This window comes from Pyrus communis, chromosome 17 (genome assembly GCF_041283825.1).
Source record: "Pyrus communis isolate YQ-2024b chromosome 17, ASM4128382v1, whole genome shotgun sequence".
Lineage (NCBI taxonomy): Eukaryota > Viridiplantae > Streptophyta > Magnoliopsida > Rosales > Rosaceae > Pyrus > Pyrus communis.
The window spans coordinates 24,949,665-24,970,039 of record NC_142581.1 but is presented as its reverse complement, the minus strand read 5'-3'; the positions used below and the strand labels follow the sequence as shown (position 1 = coordinate 24,970,039).

At 36.3% G+C, this 20,375-nt stretch overlaps 2 protein-coding genes across 2 annotated transcripts in view; one reads left to right on the top strand and one right to left on the bottom strand.

Moving 5' to 3' along the window:
* LOC137707485 (transcription factor bHLH162) overlaps window positions 1-1,437 on the top strand; it is a 44,965-nt gene extending 43,528 nt beyond the window's left edge. The window contains exon 3 of the mRNA XM_088689045.1: window positions 1,285-1,437. Coding sequence (XP_088545171.1) covers window positions 1,285-1,437 — 153 coding nt within the window. The remainder of the gene's footprint in view (window positions 1-1,284) is intronic.
* Window positions 1,438-11,636: 10,199 nt separating this feature from the next.
* LOC137707486 (wax ester synthase/diacylglycerol acyltransferase 11-like) lies at window positions 11,637-16,587 on the bottom strand. The gene is made up of 5 exons (XM_088689044.1): window positions 16,072-16,587; window positions 14,326-14,880; window positions 13,144-13,491; window positions 12,632-12,769; window positions 11,637-12,076 (listed from the first exon to the last, which is right to left on the bottom strand). The coding sequence occupies exons 1-5, from the start codon at window positions 16,252-16,254 to the stop codon at window positions 11,918-11,920; spliced, it is 1,383 nt and encodes a 460-aa protein (XP_088545170.1). The 5' UTR covers window positions 16,255-16,587; the 3' UTR covers window positions 11,637-11,917.
* Window positions 16,588-20,375: the final 3,788 nt, after the last annotated feature.

The window sequence follows — 20,375 nt, the reverse complement described above, 5'->3', positions numbered from 1 at the left end:
TGTTTGACACAAAAACATGATACTTCATCAACCAAAAGATCAAATTTCTCATCATTCCTCATGCAACATAGTTGTTCTTTACATGTCTTGACTAAAGCCATTGCATTCACAACTCTTGATCTTTCTTTTGCCATGCTTGTGTCAAATCATTTGTAACTCCCAATATGAATTTCAATAAAAAGAGAAGGAATACAAACTCAAAAGATTGTAAATCCTTTAATAACCTTTTTGCTTCACCAACACAGTCATTGTAGCAATCTTCAACAATCATGTCAAGCACATCCATCACAAATGAGAACATTGTAATCAAACTAATCAAAGCACCATAATGTGAATTCCATCGTATATCCCCAACACGTTGGAGACAAGCTTCTTGATTTAATCCTTGCCCCCATTTCAAGACAATCATTTTCAATAGCTTTCATGAGATTTTCTTGTTGTTTCTCTCTAAGTGCATCACAACACTTACATAAGCATCCAACAACATTCACCAAACTATTAGTAAAAAAAAAGCGGCAACATTGGAGTTTTTCTTTGCTATGGCAACAAGAGCTAATTATAATTGATGAGCAAAACAATGAACATAGAATGCACAACTTTCTTCACCCAAATTTTTTTTTTAAAGGCCATTGAACTCACCTCTCATATATTATTCATGCCATCATAATCTTGACCTCGTAGGTTAGAGTAACTCAAATCATGTAGTTTCAAGAATTCATCAATGGACTCCTTTAGTTTACTTAAAGTTGTTTCGGTAATATGTTGGACTCCCACGAACCTTTCAATTACTTGACTTTTGTTGTCCACATAATGCAAAACCCTTGCCATTGCTCCTTTGTTAAAACATCAAGTGATTCATCTACCATTATAGAAAAGAATTTACTCTCTTTCACTTCCTTCATAATAACCTCAATGGTTTTGAAGGCACATGAATTGACAATATCTTTTTGAATTGAATGAGCTATTAGCTTGAGATTTCCCAGAGCATTTTCCAACACAACTTCCTTTATTTTCTCATCATGATCTGTAAGGAATTGCAAGAGCTTTAAATAATTCCCCCTATTATTCGAAGTGTCACTTTCATTGTGGCCACGAAAAGGAAGGCATTGTCACAACAGAAACTTAGTGCAATCTATTAATGCGTTCAAGCAAAGACGATATTTCGAAACCTGAAGTTTCTAGAAGCAAAAATTCTCTTTTATTAAGAGCTCTAAATAATTCCCCCTATGATTCAGTACTTTTGGATCTTTATTTGGAGTACAATTTGGCTTTCATTTCATGTAGATGGACAAGTCTATGTTGGCTTTTGGGGCTGCAAGAATAACTGAAAAGTTTAATAGATTTGTCAATGGATCCAACAGCGACCAAGAATTACATCAAGATTGCTTTTGGGACTTCGAATTCGAGCCTGCAGAAATAATATGGGATCAGATCTAAGAAGTACTCCACCAAACAAATAAATCAATCGTATTTCCCCGGTGACTTGTGTACATTGAACAAAACTATAAAATTGGGGTTGTTTTTCAAGCAACGATATCAGGGGAGTGAGATTTCAACTAAATCATATGAATATATGATGTGCCAGCTTAATATGGCTATTAATTAGTTATAATTTTAGATAGATATATATTATAAATAATTGTTATAAACTTTTTGTTAAGTGTGATTGTGTAAATCCTATATTAGATTTGATTCTAGTTATTCTTCCCTATTAGGACTTGTATTCCTTGGAGGAGAAGGATTTATTCTCTCTCTTATTATTATAAATAAAGGCACTGCGTAGGGGCAATAACAATATCCTCTACACAACCCTACAAACACATCTCTCTCTATGTTCTCTCTTTGCCGCCAGCCCTCCTTCCCCTGTAAGTTAAATATAAGCCACAACATGTTATCAGCACGCTCCTACTACTGCGCTTGGGAATCTGACGTGGAAGCTTTCTACATCAAACCAGTTCACCAATATCATCACGCAATCAGGTTCCTCCAAAACAACAATTTTTATCTCGATATTTTTGCAACCCTGATAGCATGAACATTCACCACAATGCATGACACAACTTTACGTTTTTCAAATTTTAGATTCTACATAAATTGTGCATGCATTATATCCATAATTGTTGAATTATGTGAATTTGATATTGCCATGAGTTGTATCAAATATATGTCCATGCATTAATTTATTTGAATACATATGCATTGAACTAATTGAAAAAAAAAAAATTAAAAACATGATTCCTTTCGGGTTCTTTGAACCCAGGACCCGAGCCAACCCTGTGGAGCCTGAAGCTCCACCCCCGTGAACGAACCAAAACGACACTGTTCCTGGCGTCGTCCCAAAACCCAGAAAACCCCCATCACCGTCATGAGCCATGATTGAACAGAATTCCAGAAGAATTCCTTCGAAATTTTTTTTCGAATCTTTGGTTCTAAATCTCTCGATCGAGAAACCTTTTCTCCATCACTTGGATTTGTTCCCCATCAAATTCACATATTTGCACCATGGTTTTTAACCAAGAACTTAACCGCTCGCAGCAGTGGCGCTGGTCTCCTTCTTCTGTGAAGCTACCTAGCACATGCTTAGGTGTTCTGGACACCAAAACCCAAAGCCCATATTGGGTTGGCCTGCTCAGATTGCGAAAAAAAAAGAGAATTTTTTTTTCTTTTAACTGGGCTTGCCTAAAGTGGCCCAACACCATGGCTCGGCTCAACACGTGACACCAGCCCGAGTGCTATGGTGTCCCACTTGCCCGCGATGCACCGGATCTCAGCCCTGTGCTGGTGCATCCATGTTCCACATACATGCGATCTCATCCTACAACTGAAGCATTAATGCACTTGAACCGTGCTGTATCTGATTAGTGCCCATCTGGGCCTCTGTTCTTGGACCCGGTTCTTGCAGCCCAAATTCTGTTTAGGGCCTGATCAGCTTGTGTCTATCTAAGTCTAGTTTTTGGCTCTAAACCACGATACAAATTTGCTTAGCTCACCCATGGGTTTATGGTCCCTATTTTTGGACCCCGAGTTTCAATTGCCAATTTTTAAGGTACTTTTTGGGTTTTATAATTTTTCACCCACACTTTAAATTTGGCCCGAAGTTCAAAAAATTAATTCAATTATAATTATAGACTTGAAGTTCTATTTGCATATTTTCTTGTTGCATATTTTTGTATATATATTTGTGTTTGCCTGCAGGAACATATGAACTTGAAGTTCATAATTATTTTGAAACCTGAAGTTTCTAGAAGCATGGTTTGTTTGAAAACCTAAAGTTTTCCTTAAAAACATCACCCATGAAAACCCGAAGCTTTTTCATGAACATTTAAACCAATACATGTCTATTAGAACCTAAATGTTCTAATCCTATGAATGGATTGATTTTTTTTCCATTACACTAACCACATCTTGTCCATTTATTTTATTATAGGAACATGTCGAATTTGAACAAACTCAACTTCACCGCTTTAAAGGTCTTTGGAATGAACTACCTCAAGTGGGTCCAAGATGTGAAACACCACCTCACCGTAAAGAATTTGTGTCCCGCTATTGAAGATGAGACGGACAACCCGGTTAGTGAAGCTGAGAAAGCCATTGCCATTATCTTCATCCGAAGACATATTCGTGACGCACTACAAACCGAGTACCTTGCTGAGGAAGATCCATGAACACTCTAGGTCACTTTGGCTGATCACTTTAATCACCAAAAGGACATCGTCTTGCCTGAAGCAAGACATGATTGGCAGCATTTGCACTTCCAAGACTTTATGTCTATGAATGAATATAATTCTGAAGTTTGTTAAATCCGATCAGTTCTTAAGTTCTGTAACGAGACATTGACCAAAGAATATCTCCTGGAGAAGACCTATTCGATTTTCTATGCTACTAATATTGTCCAACAGCAACAATATAGGGCTTAGAAGTTCACTAAGTTTTTTGATTTGATCTTTGTTTTGTTTCTCGTTGAAAAGCAGAATTAGTTGATAAAAAAAATCATCAAGCTCGACTTATTGGGGCGACTGATGTGCCTAAAGCACATTATAGCACAAACAAATGCCCAAAATGCTAGAATAGGCGTGGTAGGGGTGGCCAGAAGCCACCCCATCAAGGTCAACAGAGCCAAGGCCTATCTAAGGGAGAAAACCGAGCATATAAGTGCCCTAACCTCATTCCCAAGGCCCCAAACTTCAAGAATAAGGGCAAAGCACCTGAAATCATAGATGCAGACATTTGTTATCGCTGTGGTTCAAATGACCATTGGTTTCGTGTTTGCTGAGCTCCCCAGAAGGTTGTAGCTGAATATCATTCTCGTCGTAAGAAGTTTGAATTAAATTTTGTGCAAGTGGATGAACCGAAGAGTACCAAGATGGAGGTTTCTGACTTTCAAGAGGATACCACCCCTATGGAAGATTAGAATCTTAGACATAAACTATTTTTCTAGTTGAAATTTAGAATAATGGGGCCGAATTCCACCTAGTGGCCGAACCCCCTTATTTTTTGGTTTAATTTGGAACAATTTTCCTTTATGTTTGGATTATTTATTGGTGATTTGTTTTTGGATATTAAGTTTCAATTAATTACCATCCTTGAATAGTTAAATTATTTTGAATGGAATTTTTTTTTAAGAACTTTTATGCATGTGACCGATTCAAATTAATTTTACTTCCAGGTATGGCTAGTGGGAAAGTTAGTTGTTTGGCAGATAGTACAACCACACACACCGTTTTGCGTGAACACATCTATTTCACTAACTTCATACCTAAGAATTCACCTCTGACAACCCTCGCAAGCCCATCCAACATGATCGAATGATACGGTAAAACACATATAATGTTGTCCAGTGGTACAATTTTGACCATTGATGAGGCACTTTATTCTCCGCATTCTAGAAAAATGTTGTTGAGTTTCAAGGACATTAGAGATAATAATTACCACGCTGAAACCTATGTAGAAGACAAAGTTGAATTTTTGTGCATAATTTCCTACGAATATGGCTAGAAGCGTATTCTAGAGAAAATGGAGCATATCCCGAATGGTCTATATACTACGTCTATACGCCTTATAGAAAGCCACTATGTGGCCAGCCTTACCTTTGGGATCGTGCACGAAATTACACTTTGGCATAATCGTTTGGGACACCCTGGAAGAATAGCAATGCGCTGTATCCTCAAATCATCACACATGCATCCACTAACCCGAAGTTTAGGTTCGATTCGAGAAATCACATGTCAAACTTGCTCCATGGGAAAGCTTATTATTAAGCCTTCTTATGATAAGATTCGTTCGAATCCTCCTATTTTCTTCAAAGGATTCAAGGGGACATTCGTGGACCGATTCACCTCCATGCAGAGCATTTAGATATTTTATAGTTTTGGTTGACACTTCCACACATTGGTCACATGTGTGCTTGTTGTCCACAAGGAACATTACATTCTCCAAACTGTTGGCTTAGGTTATCAAGCTCAGGGCTCACCACCCTGATTATCTGATCTAATCTATTTGATTGGAAATATTGGCGCTTGATTAAGGAAGGTGAAAAGGAAGTCGAATGTAGGTATATTTTTTCTTTTTCTTACAAATTGTATAATTAGTAAAAGATTATAAACATAATTAATGAACTTTATATATATATGAATATATGTTTCTTACAAATTGTATAATTAATGAAGTTTTTTAATTTTTTTTTAATTATTATCAGTTTGAAACCGAGACAGACTTTTTATTTTTTTTATTAGTGGCTTGTGGTGTCGGTTATGGGCGACAATATAGTTGTTTAGTTTATTTATTAAATAGTTAAGTGGTGTCACTTGTATCTGATGTGAGTTTCAGTGTCACTTTTATCCGACACTACTATCCTTTTATTTTATTTTATATAGCTTTCTTTTTTCTTGGCGGATTAAGGGGACTAACAGACATCAAAAGCCTTTTTGTGACGCTAGCAATGGTGTCGGTTATTTTATCCGACATTACATGAGTTTATGTTGGATTTTTCCTAAATATCCGACATAAATGGGTTGTTCTGTAGCTTTTTAAAGTGACACTACTATGCTGACAAAATATTTTGTCACAACGTTGTTTTGGTGACGGGACAGTTTGACGACTGAGACTTGTCGCCTTAAAAATGAGCTGACGAATTATCAAGATTCGTCAGGAAAAATCTTGCACGACATGCTTTTTGATACAAAATTATTCGTCGGGAAAGACTCTTTGCCGACAATTTTTGACCTTTTTTCCACAAATTAATTGTGTCGGCAAAGTGGAAATTTCTAGTAGTGAGGAAAGATTGGACTTATAACATGATCTTCGAGCTTCACTTCAACCTTTTAATTTCCACCCCTTTTTTCCATTATCTTCAATCCATTTCCAAATTAAATAATTATTGAATTGTTCATAGAATGAATTATGTGAAGAGTACTTCAAAAGAAACTTCAAACGTCCCTAATACTTGGATGTTGAACAATACTTGGTCTAAAACTTATCAAGTTTTGAAATAGCATACGATTTTGCAGCATGTCTTTTTTATTTTACCGACAATGGCATGTTATAGACAAAATATGCTTGTGCACTTAGTTCTGTATTTGATTAATATGATAGTGTGTTTGTGTGGCTTTGCCCAAACTGCAATATAACGAGCATAAGGACACTCTCTGACAACAAGCAGCGTCGATTCCGAAAAGGACCATACTAGCTTGAATTTTATGCTCAACACCATTACCGAAGCTACAAAAATACATAGTAGACCCAAGATGGGCCGAGAACACAACAACTTAAAACTAAGATACTCACTAGGAGAGACTCACAAATAACCTCACTAAGGAGGCACTTATTGATGAAATACTAAAACGAAACAAATTTGAGCAATCCATAAGAACAAGAAAGAGGAAGGTGAGGGGAAGGAGGAGAAGGCTGCCACCAGCCTTAAGCTAGAGCAAGAGTCATGCCGACTATGAATTTTTTAGGTCTACGGTTTTGGTAGAGTTTCAAAAGTGTGACTGTTCTTCAGTGCTATTTTGCATAGAATTTTTGTCTGCAGCGTTGGATATCATATTGAGGGCGTTTTCCATGCACAACTTCAACTTTTGTGGATCTATGATGCTTTTTTTCATTGTGAAGGCAAGCTTCACCTTTCCCATATAACTTACGATTGATATGTCAAGTTCCTGCATGTCCATGTAAATTGTGTTACCTATATTTATATATACATAATTGAATTTTACGGCTTAATTTTCATGTATTGCATAATTGGGAATATAATACATACAATCCTTATTCTCCTAGGTAAACTAAAAAAGGACATAAGAAATATCTTCCTAATAAAGGACTCTAATATTTACACAATATTTACATTCCTATTCTAAACCAACTCACGCAGCACTCCCTCTCAAGTTCGAGCATAGATGTCACACATGCCAACTTGACAAGTGAGTCACCAAAAACTCTACTATACACAGCATGAGTGAGGATGTCAGCAAGCTACTCTTCTGAGTTCACAAATGATACTGACACAATTTTCCTCTCGAGCTTCTCCTTAATGAAATGTTGATCAACCTCCACATGCTTCGTTCTGTCATGTTGTACTGGATTCTCTGCAATTTCTTGTGTCGACTTATTGTCACAATACAACTTTATAGCCTCTTTTGGTTTGAAACCAAGACCCCAAAGCAACTTACGTAACCAAAGAACTTCACACACTCCATGCGCCATACCTCTGAATTCGGCCTCCACAGAAGACCTACACACCACATTTTGTTTCTTGCTTCTCCAAGTAACCAAATTTCCACCAACGAATGTAAAATATCCAGAAGTAGAACGCCTATCAGTCACATCACCTGCACAATCAGCATCAGTGAACCCCTTAATTATTAGATGACCAGAATTTCTATACAAGATTCCTTTCCCTGGGGCCGACTTTAAATACGCCAAGATACACATAACAGCAGCCATATAATCCATGCTTGGTGAGTGCATAAATTGACTCACCGCACTCACTGCATAGGCTATATCTAGACGGATATGAGCTAAATAAATTAGTCTTCCTACCAGCCTTTGATATCTGCCTTTATCTACTGGTTCTTGATTCGGATAAATCCTTAAGTGATGTTTCTCCACAATAGGCATATTGACAAGTTTACACCCCTGTTTCCTTTAACAAATCAAGAACATACTTCATTTGAGACAAGAAAATACCTTTGGATGAACGAGTAACCTCAACTCCTAGAAAATACTTTAAGTCACCCAAACTCTTCATCTCGAAGTCGGCACCAAGGTTCTTCTCCAGTTTGACAATCTCATCTGAATCATCCCCTATTATTATCATATCATCCACATAAATAATTAAAGCTGTTACTTTACCGTTCCTCCTTTTCACAAATAGAGTATGATCAGAATGAGTCTGATAATACCTATTCTTTCTCATGGTCTTGAGTGAATCTTCCAAACCATGCACGAGGTAACTGCTTTAGCCCATAAAGAGACTTCTGCAATCGACACACTCTCGTTTTTCCTCCATGATCATATCCTGAAGGAAAACCCATATACACTTCCTCATCCAAATGTCCATGAAGAAGCACATTTTTTACATCAAACCATTTCAATGGCCAATTCAAATTTGCAGCTAATGAGATAAGAACTCGTACTGTATTCATCTTAGCTACTGGAGAAAAAGTTTCTTGGTAATCAACACCATACATTTGGGTATATCCTTTTGCTACCAACCTCACCTTATACCTATAGAGTAAATCGTTAGATTTGTATTTAACTGTAAAAACCCATCGGCACCCAACTATCTTCTTCCCTTTCGGCAACTCCACTACTTCTCATGTATTATTTTTCTATAGTGCCTTCATCTCTTCATCCATTGCTTCCACCCATTCTTGACTCTTCAAAGCTTCCTTTACTCGAGTTGGCACTTGAATTGACTCCACATTGTTCACCTAAGCTTGACGTTCAAGTGAAAAGTTTTCACACGACACATAATTTGCTATGGGATACTTTACTTTTCCTTCTGGAGAGCACATGTCAGGAGGTACACCACGACTTTGCCTTGGTGGCAGTTTATATATACTTATAACATCATTAGTTACATGAGCATCACTAGTACTTACCTCAGGGATATTCAGAGAAGACGTATTGGACGATGGCACAATCGAGCTAGAGAAAGGGGGGAAGCTTCGGCAGATGCTTGTGGTGAGGCTAGCTCGGCCTCGGTAGCAGCTGGCTGAACACCATCTACATCATAGGGGCTCTCGGTACAAGTTTCCTCGGCAGCAATCAATGGCTGTCCATCTATATCATCTTCGGTAGGAAGCAACTGAGACCCTGCTTCCTCCCTTAGCACAATGTAGTCATCTCCCCCTGAATGACGCATATCTTGGACATCTAACCACCCAAACACACCATCAAGATCACAAATAACACCCTCCATCTTAGGATCGGAAGGTGAGAATATGGGAATATAAAAATACTTGGATTCAAAGAAAGTCACATCCATGGTGACATACATGTGGCGGGTTTCAAGGTGATAACATTTATAACCTTTCTATTGGGATGCAAAGCCAAGAAAAACACACCGAAGAGCACAAGGATCCAATTTACTACGATGAATCTTATGGATATGAACGTAAGCAGCACAACTAAACACTCGAGGAGTAAGAGTGTTAGTAGAGACAACCGGAACATGTTTTGTCAGAATTTGGAGTGGAGTACGGAATTTTACAACCCTGGATGGCATGCGATTGATGAGATACACGGCATACGTAACGATGTCCGGCCAAAAATTCTTAGGTACGAACGCGCCAATAAGCAATGCATAAGCAGTGTCCAAAATATGATGGTTTTTCCTTTCAGCCATCGCATTTTGTTGCGGGGTGTAAGGACAAGTGGTCTCATGGAGAATTCCTTAATCTCAGAAAAAATAAGAAAGCTCAGAGTTAACATATTCACCCCCGTTATTAGAACGAAGAATCTTAATAATGGAGGAATATTTTGTAGCCACCATCTGATAGAAAGACCAAATTATCATGCTAACATCACTTTTATGTTTAACAGATAAACCCATGTCATATGAGTGAAATCATCAACAAATGTAATAAACCATTTAATTCCTAAAGTAGTACTAATGGGGAAGGCCCCCACACATCAGAGTGTACTAGCGTAAATGGAGAAGACGTTTTATTCATACTTGGAGGCAATGAAGCACGATGACTTTTGTCTAAAATACATACTTCACATTTCAATTTTGAATCTTCAATACCACTGAACAAATCAAGTAATATATGTTTCAAATAACCAAACGATGCATGCCCCAAACGACGATGCAATAACAATACCTTCTGTAGATTACTATTACATGACGCAAGAACCAAATTAGCTCTTACAGGAACCACGTCATCCACATAATATAGCCCATTTCTCTTAGTGTCACGCCCAATGATCTCCTTTCTCTGAATATCCTAAAGCAAGCAAAATGATGGATACATTAATACAACACAATCCAATTCTTTAGTGACTTGAGGTACAGAAAATAAGTGATGGGACAGTGATGGAACCAATAAACAATTATGTAAGGGAATATAGGGTGTAAGAGACATTGTTCCCGCTCCAACAACAGCAGCAGTAGAACCATTGGCAGTTGCCACATACTTTCTATGAGGACCTATCATAGATTGAAATAAGGTTTTATCATACGTCATATGATCTGTTGCACCCGAATCCAAAATCCAACCTATATTCACCATTATAATAACTCGAGACACTAATACATGGCAATCACAACACCACACCAATTACAGAACCACAACACGCTGCAAGGAAAAGACAAGCAGCAGCACTTCAAAGCCAATAAAAAAAAAAATTAAAAAGAATTGGACTGCACGCTGCAATTCAAGCATCAGCCAATCCCATTTCCCCCCCTTTTTTTATTATCAACATTAGCAGCAAATCCTTTTGTCCATTTTATTTCTCTTTTGATCAACACAGCACGAATATAGTGCTAAATAGCATAATTAACAGGGCTGCAATAAGCAGCAGAGCACGGCACGATGATACTAGCAGCTACCCTTCTCAGCTAGCACAATACACACACGTACACAGCACGCAATAAGGTTTGTGCAGCGACACCAACTGAAGACCTGCTGTGAGTTTTGTTCCCCTTCGACAGTAATAATACAGCACACACGGGTAGCAGTCTTAGCTTTTAGCAAGATGTGGCAGAGACCACAGACTTGCCGGATATTTTTGGATATGACTCTTTGCTGATGATTTTTGACTTTTGCCCACAAACTAATTTTATCGGCAAAGTGAAAATTTCTAGTAGTAAGGAAAGATTGGAGTTATAACATGGTCTTCCAACTTCACCTCAACCTTTTAATTTCCACCATTTCTTTCCATTATTTTCAATCTATTTCCAAATTAAATAATTATTGAATTGTTCATAGAATGAATCATGTGAAAAGTACTTCAAAAGAAACTTCAAACGTCCCTAGTACTTGGATGTCGTACAATACTTGGTCTAAAACTTATCAAGTTTTGAAATAGCATACTATTTTGCGGCATGTCTTTTTTATTTTACTGACAATGGCATATTATAGACAAAATATGCTCGTGCATTTAGTTCGGTATCTGATTAATATGACAGTGTGTTTGTGTGGCTTTGCCCAAACTGCAATATAACAAGCATAAGGACACTTATTGACAACAAGCAGCGTCAACTTCGAAAAGGAATTGACAACAAACCAACTGGTGTCCATACTAGCTTGAATTTTATGCTCAACACCATTAGCGAAGCTACCAAAAATACATAGTAGACCCAAGAGGGTCCGAGGACACATCATCTTAAAACTAAGATACTCACCAGGAGAGACTCACAAATAAGCTCACTACAGTTTTGGTAGAGTTTCAAATGTGTGACTGTTCTTCAGTGCTATATATTTTGCATAGAATTTTTGTCTGCGGCATTGGATATCATATTGAGGGCATTTTCCATGCACAACTTCAACTTTTGTGGATCTATGATGCCTTTTTTCACTGTGAAGGCAAGCTTCACCTTTCCCATATAACTTACGATTGATATGTCAAGTGCCTGTAGGTCCATGTAAATTGTGTTACCTATATATATATATATATCTCTACTATCATTAAGAAAACATACCTCACATATATATAGATAAAAATCAATAAATTCATTTACTTAATGAAGATGCAAACTCATCATAAAAAATGTAAAGTTTTATTTGTTGTTTTCATTTTGCAAAACAATTCTTCAAATATCATTTTCTGAAATGCTACTAGAAGAGCTTTAAACGAACAAGACAATCACAGAAACACCACACAGCCCTTGTTAATCAACCAAACCTTAATTTATTATGTATCTGATTACAGAAACGGACGATGAATATTATTGTTTCCAAAACTTCTGAGACCGTATGTGTGTGCATGATATAGTAAGGGTAATGCTAGGGAGATTAAATTTGGAGACTAAATTTGCAAACTAAATGATGTATCACCAAAAAAGAATAAGCATATTTATCAACGTTTAAGTAATAAATCAATCATCAACTTTGATGTCATTTAATTTTTAAAATTGTCAACAAATTTTGTCTCCCTAACATTACTTATATAGTAATATTTGGTTTACCTCAGGTGTCCCAACTACCAAAAAGTACAACCCTTTGATTGGTTGGTTTGCCAAAGACATTTTTTCCACCGGGCCAATCATACTTGTGATCACCACGCTCGAGTTCTTTAATGTGCTACGGATGTATCTTGATGCTGCCTGCACCACCAGTAGCCTTACAATTTTTAGATAAATGTTGTATATATGAAATATCACATGCATCTTCGTATGCTGGTTTGGTGCACATGTTTGGATGGAACGAATATTAAATTAAAAGTACGTTAAAAAAAATAATAATAATACAACTATGATCACTGAAAGAATTGAAGATAAATTACTCATGAAGAAAATTTGTTCATTCTAATCCTTCATAAAATAGTAGGATTAGAATGGATGAATTTTCTTCATAGATAATCCTATTCTGATTCATTCCAAATTAAAATCATTGACATCCACCTTCAATATAGTTTAAAATTTGAAAATTCTCCATTTCAATCTAATCATGTATACCAAATGAGTCCTTTTTTACTAACCTCGTGGCCTCCAAACTTGTTCAGCATCTCCAATAGCCCACTAGTGAAATAAATAGCTGAAGAATTTCTTTTCTGCTTGATTATTTTGTGTGCATTCCAAACGAAGTCAAGCACATTTGAGAATTCAGTCAACTTGGGAATGGGAACATGCAAGAATGTAACATGATTTCCCCATGGGCTCTTGCTATTGGGTTTGATCATTTCTTCAATCGACGCATAATTCGCCATGAACCTTGTATTTAGTAAAACCAATGATGTGCTATGCGCTTCCCTTGAGCTTTGGTTCATCTCTTGCATATATAGTCGAGAGCCAAGAAAGATCATCCCAGTAAGAACGTCATTTATCGTCTGTGATAGTCAATAAGTTAACTGTTTTACAATTTTTTAGGAATTTGAAAATATGGTGTTTGGTGATTTGCATTTTGTGTGTGTACTTCATTCTATTTTTTTGTTAGTCTCAATATTTTAAACAATGATATGTAAGAGATTTTTTGTTACTAAACATTAAAAGATCTATATAAAAGTATAATGTATGGGGAATCTAAGGACTCAAAGTCCCCAATCTAACTGTTCACCTTGAGGTTCAACAATATCAAGACCATTATGGTGAAATTTATGGATAAATTATGTGTTCTTTTAAAGGATAGTTGAACAAATTTGAGAATTGAGAATCATAGTTTCAGGGCTTCTTCATTAGCTTCAATAGGTAAGATTATACTAGTTAGGAATTTAGGATGGAGTAGGCACATTACTTTGAAAAAAAAAATAGAAAAAAAAAAAGAATTAGACAGTTTTAGACTTTCTTTAGTATTTTTAAATGTACTTTAAATTTTAGTGGTTAGTAATAATCAAGCCCACCATGCATGGGGTCGGTTTTTGTTACGGCATTCAGACCTTTTTAGGTTTACATTAAGGCATTGAGATTGACTTGCAAGCAGACGGTTAGCATGGCTAAACATATATTCAGTTTAAGTCTTCTGCATGCCCTCATCCTATGAGCGCAGAATAAATTTATATTTAGTTCCGAGAATAAATGGCTTAAAATTAAGCGACAACATATACTTTTGTTTTAAACAGGACAAGGAAGGTCAAACATAAAAGCGTATTCTCGTATATTATAAAGAAAAAAAATTCATACACGCATGCATAAACCAAAATATTGCAGAGAAAACAGATACTTACCACTCCGAGTTTGCTCTTAATTAATCTGATTCGATCAAGGGAGATCATAATCGTTGATATTGTAATTGGCGCGAACTCAAGTTCATTTTTCGAGGATTTTATTGGTGATGGATCATCTTCCCCCCTAAAGCTCTTTGAAATGCCCCACCAAAAATCTGATATGGTGCTCAACAAGGATGAGATAGTTTTGTTCATAACATTTTCACTCTTCGTTTCTGATGGCAGCAGTGAAGGAAAAGTTAGTGGAAGAGAAGGATTGTCAGCCCTTTGTAGACAGGAGAGAAGAGCGCCCATGAGAGAGTAGCCATCACCTAATGCATGGTGCAACTTGAATATTACATTACCAGCTGCATTGCTATTTGGGTACTTTATAACATGAACTTCCCACAGTGGTTTGTCTTGTGGAAATCTTTTAGTAGCTATGCTTGAGATATAGTCATCAAAATACTCGTCATAAGATTCATTCGACAAATTGGAAGGGAAGATTGGAGTTTTAACATGGTCTTCAAGCTTCACTTCAACCTTTTTCCATTGTTTCTTCCCATTTTTTTCAATCTGTTTCCAAATTAAATAATACTGTTTATGAAAAAGTGCACATCATGTAAAGAATACTTCAAAAGAAACTTCAAACGTCCCAAAAAACGTTTAGCCTACGTACTATACTAATGCAATATAACCATAATGATCTAGTACAATGCTTAGATACTTTATCAAGCTTAGAAAATATTTAAATATGTTTTTATTATATAATTAAAAAATTTAAAATAAAAAAAAAAGAAGATGACTGTTCATCATCTTCTTCCCCTTCCCAAAAACCGAACACACACCCCGACTCCTACAGTGATACAGCCATCAACCCAAACCCTGTAAAAACACACAATGCAATTGCCATATGCACAGCATTGACCACCTAACTCACCACCTCTCTCACCACCAACGCCTTCCTCTTCCTCCTCCTCAGCTCCCAACCTCCCCCCTCCATCAATGAACCACCACCACCTCCGCTCTCACCCCGTCCGATCTTCTCCAAGCTTAACCACATGTCCTCCCCAACCTACATCTCTCGTTCCGCGATCGTATCGGCGCCGTCGGCTCCAGACAGTCCAATCGGTCGCACCCCGTTCTTGGGATTCTCGTGCTATCCGGCGCCGATAATCCGAACTGAAACCTCTCCGGTGTCGCTCGACCCAAAGGTGCAGTCGACAGGGTGGTGTGGGGCTGTAGTGGTTGCTCGGTGGTAGAGGAAAGAAGATGATGAACGGTCATTTTTTTAGTAAAAATAAAAGTTTTTTTATTTAAATATTTTTTGATTCACATGGTAATATTTAATAGATTTGTAGAACTCATTTACGTGTCATATCAGCACTTAATAAAATTCTTAATGAAATTATAATGGAATGATCATATTAATTTGCGACACCTATTTTTGAGGACTACATTTATCGATTTTCAATTTCATGGATCATTTTGATGAGATGGATTAATTTCAGGAATTATTTGTGATAAAAACCCAAAAAGAACTGTATTTGGACCTAAAATCGCTTACTTAGTCAAGAGGAATTTCACTGATGATATTTATATTCACGTATAAGTGATAAATTTTAAGTTAAACTGACTTTGATAGTTTATGCGAAAATTAACATAATTCTCCAACCTTCAACTAAACTATTCAAACAAAATTTGCTTTTGAAACGTCGTTTAATAAGTAAAAGGAAGGAGAGAGAGAGAGAGAGAGAGAGAGAGTACCATTATAGAGGAGAAGCGTGGGTTGATGGGCAGGAACACATTCTCGAGCAATGACAAAAATTGAGAGTCATCAATTGGAAATTCATTTTCCAAAATAGCAAGAATTGATACCGATAAAACAGAGCTGTTGAAATAGTGGCCAGTAGGGCTCACTGGCTCCAGTTCCTCTTCCCAAACCTCCATCTTGGTTTATGTATGTATACTATTCAAACTATAAACCTTTCATCAGTTTGCACGAATGGCTATGTACTTATAGAATAATGTGACCAACAAAGAGGTCTGATGTCAGAGCATTTTTGTTCACCATTATAATTAGAGAGATTATATTTATAACCCCAAACTACTTCTTTCACACATTTTTAATTTTTAATATTTTTCTATCAAGTGTTTGTGGTGTGTAGAAAATATTAAAAAAGTAAAAATGTGTTAGAGAAATAATTTGAGATGTGTGAATATAATCTCTCTATAATTATAGCGTATGCTCAGCACATATCTAATCATTTGTCATGTGTTATTTGATATAATTCTAGTCAACTTTTACATTAAACGTTACTTTTTCAATTTTGAAAAAAAAAAAAATTAAAGTTAAGTAAAATGACACATGCCAAATTATTAAGTGTATTGTGAGCATATACCATAGTTTATGGTGGTGAGCAAAATGCTTTCCCAAATTACATATCTCCTCTTCGACAAATAAAAAAAATAAAAAAACATGTCTCCTTTGTGTTTTTTTATTATTATTATTTTTAAACTATATTCTACATTAAGAAGAGAGAAAAACTTGTGTAAGACTCAATTTGTCACTAGATCTGAGTGGTACTACTATATTCAAAACTTACCATGTGTTAAACCAAACTGATGAATAAGTTTAACTTTAAATTAGAAAAAAAAATTATAACATAATTGATTAGTTAATTACAATCGAAAAACAAAAGACTGTCTCAAGTGCACCTCATCCCTCTCGTCGTCCTCACCAACCGACCCCATTATGTTTCTATTTTTCGTTTTAGTTTTGAATAATCATTTTCGGTATTAATGTTAATATTTTAAAACTTTTAATCAAACAAATGGTAAGTTTTAAATGAATTATAGTATCACACAGTATAATTCAATTGTAAGTTAAATTTCACACAAATTTTTTCTCTTAAAGAGAAAGAATGTGAACTTAACCTCATAACGTTTTAGTCGAGAATCGAATCTAAATTCTTTTAAAAGAACAAGCTTTTCTCTTAAGGGAAGCAATAATGTTGGAAAGAAAGCAGAGAAAGCAGAAGCAGAGACTGGGATCAAAGAAACTCAGAAGCCACAAATTTGTAAGGTTGAATCGCAGCACCCAAAAACTGTCGAGAAGAGATACAAAGGAATAATAAGATGAAAATGAAGGTCTGAATATGAACAAATCACTGCCCAGATTTACTTTTAATAAGATGAAAACAAAGCTCGTCGGCGAAGTCGTATTTGCGTTCGTCGTCGTCGCTTAGGAACGGTTCAAATTCACCTGCATCCTCCGAACCAATTAATGCTTACAGCACCATTCTCAATGTTCTCTGCAAGTCCTCTTTCCAGCAGCAGCTTTGCGATCATAGTTATTTTGTTCCTCTTATTGGGTGTTTCAGCAAAACATTTCACTGATACTGTTTCACAAAATGAAACAACAAAATCTGGGCGTATTTGCGTTCCTTGTTGCCGCTTAGGAAAGATTCCAACCACCCCAGTCACCGCCGAAGCTCATCCTCACCGACCGCAAAGTTCCTTCTCTCTCTCTCTCCTCCAGATCTTTCTCTATCGAATTCTTCACTATATCTTCCATTCTCAAATTTCCAACTCCACAAAACATTTGTTGTTTGACTGGATGGATGAATGGATCACGATCTAGTGCGAGAATTCAAGAGAGAAAGATCTCGAGGAGAGAGATAGAGAGAGAAAAGGAACTTCGCCGGCGGTGACTGGGGGTGGTTGGAGTAGGTTGTTGTCCGGTGTTTATTTGACTGTGTTGCTTTTATTTTTCTTTAATTTTTATAATTAGTAAATATATAACAGTTGTTAATTTTCGAACGAGTGGAGGGTCAAATGTCAGAGACAAAAATAAATGCAATCTGAAGACCTGGGCCCACAAATAAATGCAAACGTTGGCCCCAAAAAACAACGCGTTTTGTGCTGCAGCAGACCTGGGGCCCCAAAAACCGATGCGTTTTGCGCTGTCAATGTCAATTCGTAAAGAGACACAACACTAAATGCAATCACAAGACATCAGACCTTGGCCCCTTAAAACGATGCGTTTTATACTGTCAATGTTAATGCCGTTGAACAGTAAAACTTCTTCTTTATAACAGGTCCCATATATAATTTGTTTCCTTGTCGGTGTTAATTAATACCATTGAAACTTTGCATTAAAGGGGAGCTGTATAACATTTATGACATGACACGAAAACGATTAAAAAATAACAGATTTTGAATTAACACGATAACTAATCAGGTCATTATCGAATGATCTATTAAAACACGCAGTTAATCCGTCTTTACCCGATAAGAAAAAAATTATTTTGATAATTTTAAAGTTTAATTACTAAAAGATTTATTATAAAATATAATAGCCATATTAATATATACAATATATTCTATATTAAATATATAATTTTGTATTATTATTCTATATAAGTTAAAAAAAATATATATAGTCAGTATTTATCTATACTATTATATCTATTAATTAATGAAACTCTCTTTGTCAATCAAAACATTGTGAAAAGACTACTTAGTCTTCTATCACATAAAAAAAAATGATGAGCAATAATGCATTTTTGGATGACAAACGAAAAGTCAACATTTTTATTACAAACTTAAAACTGTATTTTGGAGGCTCAAACGACCCTGAATGGTCGAAATCTATTGTACATCATGGCAAAGCGATGAGTTTGACCCATGACGTCGTTTTCTTTCCGAAAATGTATTATGAGCCCCAGCTCGGATGCTAAAAAGACAAATTCCAATTGCATCCTTTTGTATTATGACGTTCCATCGATCCTTGATCTATTTTGCCATTTGTTCTACATCAAAAAGAATTTGTGTCTTCATAAGAGATAAAGAGGCAGAGGCAAATGAATATGTACCATTGACAGGGCCACATGATGTCCAAGAAAAGGCCAAGGGAGCTATAATTGTCCCCTCCACTCCACTCCACTCCATCACTGAAACGAAACCATTTACGATATATTATCATCTTCATTATCATAGACATAGAGATCATGATCAGGTTGTGTCAATGTCAACTGAACCGTGTGGGTCGAATTTCTGTGAGTAATTAACCACTTGCATTTCGTGAGTGATGAATTATTGATGATGCTGGCAACAAGAGATATTCGATGGTGATCCTTTTCATTTTTGTTTAAAAATACTCGATTGCTTATTTGACGTGGAGGAGTTGTATACAGAAATTTTTAGACAACCTTTTCATCCTTGTGAAGGGAAAGCAGGACCAAAATATCAATACAAACATGGACAATTTTAGCTACACATCAACTAACTAAAAACGTGGAGAATATCATGGTGCCCGTAACAGAAAAGAATTGCCACTGCTCTTGACAATACCATGCGTGCCTCTATCCTTCACGAATAAGGTATTTTCATGTTGTAAATTTAAACACTTTAAAATTTTAATCATTATTTAAAAATTATATTTATAAAAATTGTCATTCAAATTGAAAATTTTGTATTAAATATATGGGCCGTTCATCATAATATGTTACTTAATGTTATCTATACTTACGTTATGTTCCATACATTTGGATGATTGAAAAAAATCCGAGTCAAATGATTTTTTTGTAAAGATGATCTTCAAAGAGAGATTAAGAAACAACAACAATATATTTAAAATAATTCTTGGACACTCAAAAAATGAGGAGAAATTCTACCTTAAAATGCTTCTTGAACGTTTACAGACATTCGTGTTTGTGTCGAATGTGACATCCCACATCACCCAGGGGAGTGATCCTTATATGTATATTCCCATCCCTACCTAGCACGAGGCCTTTTGGGAGCTCACTGGCTTTGGGTTCCGTAGGAACTTCGAAGTTAAGCGAGAAGGGGGCTAGAGCAATCCCATGATGGGTGACCCACTGGGAAGTTGCTCGTGAGTTCCCAAAAACAAAACCGTGAGGGAATGGTAAGCCCAAAGCGGACAATATCGTGCTACGGTGGTGGAGTGGGCCCGGGAAGTGATCCGCCCCGGGCCGGGATGTGACATCAAACACTAGTACAAAAAATACTTTGGGTGACGTAGGTCATTCGTCGCGCAAAGTCAAAAA

Excerpts from the sequence above, each read along its gene's own strand:
- LOC137707486 (XM_088689044.1), bottom strand. The coding sequence starts at position 16,254 with ATGGAGGTTTGGGAAGAGGAACTGGAGCCAGTGAGCCCTACTGGCCAC. Across the intron at positions 14,881-16,071 it reads CACGCTTCTCCTCTATAATG|ATTGAAAAAAATGGGAAGAA; the intron begins GTACTCTCTCTC and ends ATTTGGAAACAG. Across the intron at positions 12,077-12,631 it reads TGGTAGTTGGGACACCTGAG|GCACTTGACATATCAATCGT; the intron begins GTAAACCAAATA and ends ATGGACCTACAG.